At 33.0% G+C, this 11,105-nt stretch overlaps 1 protein-coding gene across 1 annotated transcript; it reads left to right on the forward strand.

The window, feature by feature from the left end:
• LOC108661962 lies at positions 5,557-6,663 on the forward strand. The gene is made up of 2 exons (XM_018120958.1): positions 5,557-6,002; positions 6,483-6,663. The coding sequence occupies exons 1-2, from the start codon at positions 5,557-5,559 to the stop codon at positions 6,502-6,504; spliced, it is 468 nt and encodes a 155-aa protein (XP_017976447.1). The 3' UTR covers positions 6,505-6,663.

The raw sequence follows: 11,105 nt of genomic DNA on the forward strand, positions 1-11,105 counted from the left end.
ATTCTTTGTTCTAAACAATTTATTATCAAGAGTAGGTAATCTTATTTTTGACGTTTTGACTTAAATGGTGCCTTCATGTAAGGTTTCTGATGTGTCTCAAACTTCCTTTTCTTTTTCACACATGGCACTCTATTGAATTCTTCAGATCCTAAGGCACAATATAAGGTATTTATAGCTTTTGTATTAATGTGCATAAGCTTCTTATCTCTGTCATCCCATTCTCTCATAGGTTTAATGACTAACCTTTCATCTACGGCTTTAGAAAAGACATGAGAACCTTTCAAAATAACGTTCCAAACATTTATATCATTAGCTTGGTTGAACATTAAATAAAAAGGGAATTACCATAGATTGGCCCTCACCTAAGGGAGTGGCTGTAGGATGCATTGCCATGGCCTTTGAGCTTCAAATGGATCTCCACTCAAGGTGTTTAAATCTACAAATTGAGATTAAAGCTTTGATACTAATAGTTAGGATGTTAGCTCAAAAGATAAACCTTAAGAGAGAGGGTGAATTGAGTATTTTAAAAAATCTTTGTAGAGCCTTTGAGGAAAAATTAATCTTAAGCAAGATAAGGATGAAAACCTCTTTGAAGCTTAAGAATGAAGAGTTTCTTAAACCTTTTTGCAAGTGGTTGAAAAATGATTTTAGGAAGTCAAAGAAAATGAAAAAGAAATTTCAAGAAACAAGTAGAAGACATAAGATTTATAGAGGTTTGGCCTTGATGATTACATCTTCTCCTTTGGCTCACCAAGGAATTTGAAATCCAATATAAAAATTATTTTTCAAAAGCTCAAGCATAACCTTTACAATGTACTACTTTTTTTGGGTCAAGCACAACCTTTCAATACAATGCCTTTTATGGATCAAGCACAATCATTCAATACATTGTCTTTTATGGATCAAGCACAACATATCTACCTTTTACTTAGATTAAGGTATAACCTGTGACAACAACTTTACCTTTCTAAGGAAAGGTATAACCTTCACAAAGGATTACAAGATAATGAAGATGAAAACTTAAATGCCTTTAGATAGGCTAAATGAAGCTGTAAAAACAAAAAGAGAAGGAAGGCTTAGCAAGAAAATATAAGAACTCAAGCCTTAAGAAACCAAAGATAATGAACACTTGATATGAAGAGTGATTTCTAAGGAATTTGGTGTTGAGGCTTTCACTCTTGCTTAAGAATTCTTCTCTTGGTGTTCTCTTTCTTCCAAAGTGTCTTTTAGACTTCTATTTATATGTATGTGCCTTATCATAGTCGTTTAAAGACATGAGTTCAAAAATATGGCTGTTATTCATGTCCTTTTCTGACTTGTCTGATATAAGGTATTGATACTTATGACATTGGTCTCAATATTTTAATTACCAATTTTAATTAAGGTCTTGATACTTCTGCTACATCTTGGCAATTTTAAGAATGAATCATGTCTCGATACTTTAGTCCGCTGGTCTTGATACATAATAGCTTGCTCTTTGGAAAACCATGTTTGGAGATGATGTCTCGATACTTGGCAAGCAAGTACTTTAGCACTTGCTCTCTAAAATTTGAAGTTCAAAGAATGAGGTCTCGATACTTTATCAAAAATTCTCAATACTTTGGAACTTGCTCTCTGGAATTTGAAGTCTGGAGATGAAGTCTCGATACATTGAAACTTGTGTCTTGATACTTTTGGACTTGTTCTCTAGAATTTGGCATCTCTTAGCCAATGTCTTGATACTTGAAGTCTAGTTCTCGATACATTGGCACTTGTCTTCTGAAATTTGATCTTTCATGAGTGAAGTCTCGATACCTACCAAAGATGTCTTGATACTTCTTCTTCCTTAGGTTGTTTTTGAGGCATATTGATCTTGAGGTCTTAATACACACTTAATATGTTCTGATACCTTACCCATTTTAAGCTTATTCAAAGGCATTTTGAGCTTCAAACACTTAGTCATTTTTCATGTTAATGATTAAAGGGTTTTGTGAAGTTGTAATAGACTTAATCACTCACATTTTGGTAATTTGATTTTGTCATTTGAAAACAAGGATCAATTGTAAAGCTAACAAACCAAAATATGCAGTCATCACAAAAGGATTTTTTTTTAAATCTCTTTTTAGTCAAATAGTGTACCAAAAACTGTAAAAATAATATCAATAGACATGATAGCAACAGAAGATCAAATTGAGCCCAAAAAAGGATAATCAGAAAAATGAGAATTAAAAGGAAATAACAATAGCCATCACCAAAGCTAGACATCATATGAATGCACAAAGTGAATCAAATTGCTCTAAACTAGATGTTAAGAACAAAGTGAAAAAAAAAAAACTCATTTGTATGAAGAATAAATGACAAATAAACATAAAAATTGGTTATTGGAAGGGTTAGGATTAGATTTTTACCAGTGGAGAAAGGTCTACCTCAAAAGGCGAAGTATATCTGTCTAGTTGTTCACTTTTTATCAATTTCTACATGTTTAGATGTCGATCATATGAGAGAGAAGTTTAAATAGGAAAAAAGGGTTTGTCCTGTTGATTGACTTTTAAGAAGTCTATTTTCTTATTGAGTTTTTCTTCATCCAACCTTTGATTAAAGAGGAGTGGGATAAAGATTAAAGAAAAAGATGTTAATCAGCTTAACCTGGAGTTCTTTCTGGTTGCTCTTCCTTCGCATTAGATTATTGTCCTTCCATGCTTTCCTTGTCTTTGTCTATCACCAAGAAATCATTTATAACATCAATTACATAACTTATTTTATAGAGAAAAGGATCAAACTGATTTATAAAGCAAAGAATAAGGAAATAATTAAAGATAGTGAATAATTGAACCCATTAAAAGAATAAACCATTAAATATACAAAATAATGGTGAATTCAATAAAAAAATGTTTGACTTGCCTTACATTGATAACAAATAAAGGACAGCAATCTGTAGCTGAACAATGAACTGCCAAGAATGAAAACAAATGGGAAGTCACAAACCAAACTACAAAGATATCCAAAAGCATAACAATAAAGAAAACATACATAGCAACACTGATTAAATATTGAACTATGATTGGACGAATTGGCATACATGTTTACATAAATATAAAAAAAAAAAACCATCTAAAGAAAACAAATTGAATGGAACAATAAACAATAAGAAATCTGACCAAAAAGGACCTTTATTCTTCCACTAATTGTTGACCAAGCAAAGTATGTAAACCAAATTACTATAATAACAAGAAAAACAATAACAGAAGCTGTCAATCAAAAATATTTTGAGACTTTACAAAAAAAGCCTTTATCCTTCTAACTATTCCCTTTAACTAAAAAAGTACTTAACAGTAAAATTACAAGAAACAAAATTGATTAAACATTAAAACAAATACAATAACAAGAAAAGACAATAACATATATTGTGATTAAAAGAAATATGAAAACATAAACATAATAAACCCAAAGTGCACAAAATCAAATGGTATACTTTTTTGTGACTTCCTCGAGAGATCAACTTTTCAATATGTCAAACCATGGTTCAACTAAATTGCATTATTCTTTCTGTCAAAAAAGGAAAAAATAGAATGAATTGCATTGCATCAGATAGATTCAATGTTAATGTCATGTCACAAATGGATTTGCAAAAATTACAAATAAACGACAGAATCGATTTACGTCGTATAAATGAAATGTTGAAAAATATTCAAATTAAAATAGAAAATCAAAAAAAAAAATCACAAAATAAAAAAAAAACAAAGAATTACCAAAACAATTCGTGAACCCAAACCTAAAAATAAAAGAAATTAACTTGAAAAATCAATGGCATTAACTGCAAAGGAAAAAACCCAAAAGCTTAAACAAGAAAAAAATTATATTATCAATTTTCTTTCAAGATCTAATAAATCAACCAACAATAGAATATATTTTATGAGAGAAAAGAGTAGAAAAGTCTTTTCGCATCTACATTGATCATGGCAAATTAAAGATCACTGCCAAGAAATTGAAAAATAAAATAACGTGAAAAAAATTAGATATATGAAAATGAAAGTATATATTTATGTAAAATAATGAAATAAAGTTTTAGACCTTAAATGGTATTTGGGCAGCCTAACAAGGCATGAGAACCACTTTCTTCACCAAAAATAGAGCTGAAGTTGCAATCTCCACGTTTCCTTCAAAAAGGGTACACATTAAGAAGAGATAAGCCATGGACTAATGCACTGGAAGAAAGGAAATAAGACTAGCATAGACTAAACACCAAAAAAGACCAAAAAAATGCATTGGAAGAAAGGAATTAGGACCTGCACACACCAAACACCCAAGAAAATGAAGAAAAATGCACCACAAGAAATGAAGAAAGAAAATAAATTCAGAAAAGAGAAAACAACCAAAGAAGAAAAGAAAGAAAAGTATTGAGCCTACACTGAAAGAGTTGAAGAGCTGAATAAGTGGTCTGCCTGAACAATAGTAATCGAGTTCAAGAAAACAGACAAAAGGAGAAGACCCCAATGCACCGTTTCAATAATAATGGGGTAGGAAGAAACAAGAAAGAGCCTATACGCAACGTTTCATTAAAGGAAGAAGTAATCAGACAAAAGAGATAAAAGCTACACCATTTTATGTACAATTTTATTTCAAAAATTAGTTAATGTAATGATTAGTTACTTGTACTTTAATAACCAGCTTTACCTTTTCAGCTTAATGCTGAATCTTTGTATATAAACCTTGTAAAGTTTTTCCCTATTGAGTAATGAGAATATCCCTATTCTCTCATCATCTTGCGTTGTTTTCCTATCTTTTCTGACATGGGATCAGAGCAGGGAACAAAATCCCTGTAAATGGTACCCTTCAACTAGTGATCGGGAGAGATTCACAACTGGAATTTCTCATCATCTACTCATCAACATTTTAGTAAGTTTTCTGATAATTGTTTTCTTATTTAAAGATCTCATTACCTTTCATCCTAGTCTGTTGATTCGAAATACAATATGTTTGAATCTGGATCAAATGAGTCAAGGTCTCAAAACACAGTCCAAACTAAAACATAACCTTTACAGATCTCACTAACAAGGGACCCTCAGTCACCTTATTTCCTTCACCACACAAGATAATCTAAGTTCAGTAGTGGTTAACCCCAAGCTGACCACTAACAACTATGTGGCTTGGAGTCGATCGTTCTTATTGGCTTTTTTTATTAGAAACAAAGTAGGCTTCATTAATGGAACCATAGCTAAACCAGATATATTAGACCCTTTGTTCTCTCCCTGGACTCGTTGTAATAACCTGATAGTGGCTTGGTTGCTAGATTCAATCTCACCACCTATAGCCTCAACTATTTTCTATATGGACACGGCATCAAAAATATGGGCTACATTGAAATAACACTTTGCACAGTCAGATGATACTAGGATATGTAACCTACTGTACACTCTTGGGAATATCACACAAGGGACTCGATCAGTTGACACATATTTCATTGAATTGAAGGGAGTTTGGGAAGAGTTAAGAAACTATAAACCTCTAACGCATTGTGAGTGTGGGAATTACAATTCAAACTACTTCAAGAAATACTTTGAACAGTATAAAAAAGACATGGTTTTTAGATTTTTGAATGGCCTAAATGAATCTTTCTCTATTGTGAGATCCCAGATTATTTTTATGGATCTTATTCCAACTCTTGATAAAATGTATAGCCTTGTCCTGAGGGAAAAAACACAGAGAAGTGTGCTCTTTCAGACACAACCAACTTTTGAAATAACTATAATGTTTACTGCAGCAGAAGGAAAGAAGAAAGTGAAGAGGGATATAATTTACAATCACTATGGAAAGAAGGGGCATGTGAAAGAAAAGTGTTATAGGCTGATTGGATTCCCAGAGGATTTCAAATTTACCAAAGGGAAGAATAACTTCAGAAAAAGGAAAGCAACTGTGAACAATGTTTCTACACTTGTTGACTCATCAGCTACAGAGAATCAACCTGACAATGAAGAAGAGTCTGGAGGGAATGCATCTATGTCTCAGATGTCAATCATTAAGCAGTAAGTCAGTAGACTGATGGAGCTCTTGAGTGAGAATGGTTTAACAAATTCTGATGGTAAGAACAATTCATCAAACACCTCGCAAACAAACCCTTCTTTGATTAATTCAGCTTTTGCAGGTATAATTTCAGGCCATTCATGCTTTAACACTGTCAATAACATGCCTTTCAATTTTAGAAATGTTAATGCTCACATGATAAAATCAAAATTCTAGATTATGGACTGAGGAGCATCAAATCATATTGCTTATTCCCTAGATAGTTTCATTTTAGCTAGACTTGTCAATGATAGTTTTGTTTTACTGCCTAATAACAAAAAAGCTATTGTCATACATGTAGGAGTTGTCAAATTGACATCATTATTAACTCTACATAATGTTCTTTATGTTCCAAGTTTTAGATTTAATTTGCTCTCAGTAAGACAACTCACTAGGATGAAAAATACCTGTGTTTTCTTCACTGACAAGTACTGTATTTTCAGGACACCCCTTCATGAACAGTGACTGGTGTAGCTAGGGCTTCTTTAGGGTTGTATGTCATGGAACCTAAGAAATATGAACAAGAGTTGTCAGATTATTGCTTTGATAAACTTGTCAAGTTACCTTTCACTTTGTTAGCCAATGCCTGTAATACAGGACATAAAGTTTTTGATTTATGGCATTTCAGACTTGGTCATGCTCTTTGTGAAAGAATAAAAGTTATACATGAACAATGTGCAGATTTTAAATGTTCTAATGAATTACTTTGTTAAATCTATCCTTTGGCTAAGCAGAGAAAGCTACCCTTTCCAATACATGTTCAAAACACAAAAATTCCATTTGAATTGATGCATGTTGATATTTGGGGACCTTATGAAAGTCCAACCTTGTCTAGTCAATGTTATTTTCTAACTATAATTGATGACTATACAAGATTTACCTAGATTTTTTTAATGAAAACTAAATCAGAAACTTCTATGATCATTCCTGCTTTCAATGCCTTTGTTCAAAAACAGTTTAATCTTGCAATTAAATGTCTAAGAACAGATAATGCCAAAGAATTAGGACTGCTAAATTTCTTTGCAAGTAGTGGTAGAGTTCATCAATTGTCCTGTGTTGAAGCTCATCAACAAAATGGAATTGTTGAGAGGAGGCATCAACACATTCTGGTCGTTGCAAGAGGCCTAATGCATCAGTCAAATGCACTTGTGCATTTTTGGGGAGATGCTGTCCTAACAGCAGTACACATCATTAATAGGGTACCAAGTAAGATTCTTCATAATATGTCACCATACGAGCTTTTGCATAAAAAACAACCTTCATATGATCATTGAAGAGTATTTGGATGTTTATGTTTTGTGTCCACACTAACACAAAATAGAAAGAAACTAGATAAAAGGTCTGTTAAATGCATTTCTTAGGGTATCCAAACAACATGAAGGGTTATAAGGTTTATGATCTTGATGCTGACAAAGTTCTAACATCAAGAGATGTGATTTTTCATGAGTAGGCATTTCCATTTCACACTAAACAGCATGGTCAGCAATCACCAGCATTTCATTAAACACCTGCTCTGCATGACATATATTCTGATCATTCCAATTATAACCTTGTTGTTGACCTACCTCAAAACCTTGACCAAGTTGAGTTGCAGCAACCTGAACCTATGTCACCAGAATTAAGTCATACCAATCTAAATACTAGTGATATCTCACCTAATTCATCACCAGTTAACAGTTTGCCTACTGTAGACAGCACCAGCCAACCTGAAGAAATACCTGAGCCAATCAATAATGAAAACACTTCAGTACCTGCAAGGAAAAGTTCAAGAATCAGACATACACCAAAGTACTTAGAAGCCTACTATACAAACTTACCATCATCAAGCAACAATGTCACTTCACATCCAATTGCCAAATACTTGTCAGCATAAAAACTTTCTCCTTCACATAAATCATTTACCACCTCACTATCACATATACAAGAACCTGCTTCCTACCATCAGGCTGTGAATCATTCTCACTGGAGAGAGGCCATGGCTTTTGAATTGCAAGCTTTAGAGGATAATGATACATGGACTGTTGTACCTCTACCTTCAAATAGTCACACAATTGGTTGCAGGTGGGTATACAAGGTTAAACTTAATGCAAATGGTGATGTAGAAAGATTCAAAGCACGCCTTGTTGCTAAAGGATACAATCAAGTAGCAGGGTTTGATTATCAAGAAACATTTAGCCCTATAGCAAAATAATCAACTGTGAGAGTATTCTTTGCAATTGCAACAACATGTAACTGGCATTTATCTCAGTTAGATGTAAATAATGCTTTTCTAAATGGATACTTAGACGAAGAAGTATACATGGATTTACCTGAGGGGTATTCTGTCAAAAGGGAGTATACAGCAAATGATAGACTAGTATGCAAGCTGCACAAATCTTTATATGGTCTAAAGCAGGCATCAAGTCAGTGGAATGCAAAATTTTCTACAGCCATCTTAAACTGTGGTTTTCAACAGTCAACTTCAGATCATTCACTATTTACCGTGAAGACAAGTGATGGAAATTTCATAACATTACTTGTTTATGTAGATGACATCCTGCTAGGAAGTACATCAGTTCAGAAGTTAGACAAAGTCAAGGAATTTCTTAATTCTCTTTTGAAACTCAAGGATTTGGGGACAGTTAAGTATTTCTTGGGTTTGAAAATTGCTAAATCTCCTAAAGGTATATCTATATGTCAAAGGAAGTACACTCTTGATCTTTTAAAAGAAAATGGACTTCTTGGAGTTAAACCAGTGAGTACACCGATTGATTACAATCACAAGCTCTCCAGAATCAGAAATAAAGATGTATTATCAGACCTTACAAGCTACAGGAACCTAATTGGAAAGTTGATATACTTAACTTTCAGTGGACCAGATATCTATTATGCTGTGCAGGTCTTATATCAGTTCATGGATAAACCTGGAAAGGAGCATCTAATTGCAGCTCATAGAATACTGAAACACTTGAAAAGGTCACCAAGGCAAGGAATATTGATGAAGTCAAAATCAACTTTGAAAGTATTAGATATATTGACAGTGATTGGGCAGGGTGTCTTGACACTAGAATGTCAGTTTCTGGTTTTTGTATCTTCATTGGAGACTCACTAGTAAGCTGGAAATCAAAGAAGTAGTCAGTAGTTGCAAGGAGTTCAGCTGAGGCAGAGTATAGATCAATGGCCTCAGCATGTTGTGAGATGATTTGGATTAAAAATCTTTTGGAGGATTTTGGAATCAAATAGGGAGAAGCAATGAATCTTTATTCAGATAGTCAATCGGTTATACACATCAGCAAGAATTCAGTGTTTCACGAGAGGACTAAACATATAAAAATGGATTGCCACTTCATCAAAGAAAAGGTCCTTATTGGTTTAATAAAACCAGGGCACATTTTAACCAGTTTACAAATTGCAGATATTCTGACAAAGGCCTTACAGCCAAATCAGTTTTACAAGCTCTCAAGCAAGATGAACGTTCACAATGTTCACCGTTCCTCTTGAGGGGGAGTATTGAGCCTACACTTAAAGAGTTGAAGAGCTGAATAAGTGGTCTGTTTGAACAAAAGTAACCGGGTTCAAGGAAACAGACACAAGGAAAAGACCCCAATGTACTGTTTCAATAATAATGGGGTAGGAAGGAACAAGAAAGAGCCTATACGCAATGTTTCATTAAAGGAAGAAGTAATCGGATAAACGAGATAAAAGCTACACCGTTTTATGTACAGTTTTTATTTCAAAAACTAGTTAATGTAATGATTAGTTAGTTATGCTTTAATAACCAGCTTTACCTTTTCAGCTTAATGCTGAATCTTTGTATATAAACTTTGTAAAGTTTTTCCCTATTGAGTAATGAGAATATCCCTATTCTCTCATCATCCTGCGTCACTTTCCTATCTTTTCTTACAAAATGAAGAGAATAGAGAAAAAAAAAAGATAAGAGAGGGCAAAAAACCTAAGAAGAAAAGAAAGCAAAAAAGAGAATAGACAAAGAAATAAAAACATAGAGGGCGAAATGAAAAAAGAAAAGAAGAAAGAAAGAAAGAAAGAGAAGAGAGGGCAGAAAATCTAATGGGGACAGAAAGAGCAAAAACCAGAAAGAGAAGGAAGGATATGGAAGCATCGGGAAGAAAATATGTAAAGCTATTAGGCAGAGGACATGAAAACCAAAAAGGAGAAGGATATGAAAGCAAGAGAGAAAAAGACCATTTTCATTTTTTGAAAATGCTAAATTAACCTCCTACAAAGAATAAAGTAAAAAAAATAAATACCAAACATGTCTCAGATCCACATAGAGCCCTTTAGGGGCTTCCTTGCCTCTTGCCACATGTTGCAACTATAGAGCCCTGTTGGGGCTTCTTTTTATATATGATGACATGGCTTTTAATTGAGCAAACTAATTACTCTTCCATTGGCCATTCCACGTGGCAAGTAATTAGGATGGTCTCAGGACAAATTTAGTATGTAGGTATAGATTTTTGATGTATTTTTTACCCTTATTTGAATGGAAAAGAAATAAAGAGGATCTTTTCAAAAGCTAGACGGGGTCATGGACCTTCTAAACTATTGAAAACCCTAATGAATATATTATTTTATGAAAAAATTATTCAATTTATCATACATCTTATGGGGACATATTTTTTAAAAAATAATTAATAAATTAACATGATAATGTAACCACTATTAGTGAAATTTAAAAATTTCATATTTGATGCATAAATTAATAACCTTTATTTCATATTAAATAAATTTAAGCTGGTCCCAAATCAAAATGTTTTTATTCAACTCTAAAACTCTGTTTTTGCATGTCTAACTTTTAAAATTTTTTTTTTCAAAAGCATTCAGTGCAACATCTCTATATGTATGTATGCTTCTCTTTATTATTAGCTGAACTCATCTTTCCCACTCAATTCAACTCTTTCCTCTATATACAAACAATAATAGAAGTGGATTTTTTGTTACCTTCTTTTCCCGTTCACCCACCACCTATCAAAAGGTGATCATTTGTTGGTTAGAAAAAGAAATTAAGGGTTAAAAAATTAAACAAATAAAGCTGAAAAAATTGATTTTTGATCAAAATTCATTCTGAC

The sequence above is a fragment of the Theobroma cacao genome, chromosome 5, assembly GCF_000208745.1.
Source record: "Theobroma cacao cultivar B97-61/B2 chromosome 5, Criollo_cocoa_genome_V2, whole genome shotgun sequence".
NCBI lineage: Eukaryota > Viridiplantae > Streptophyta > Magnoliopsida > Malvales > Malvaceae > Theobroma > Theobroma cacao.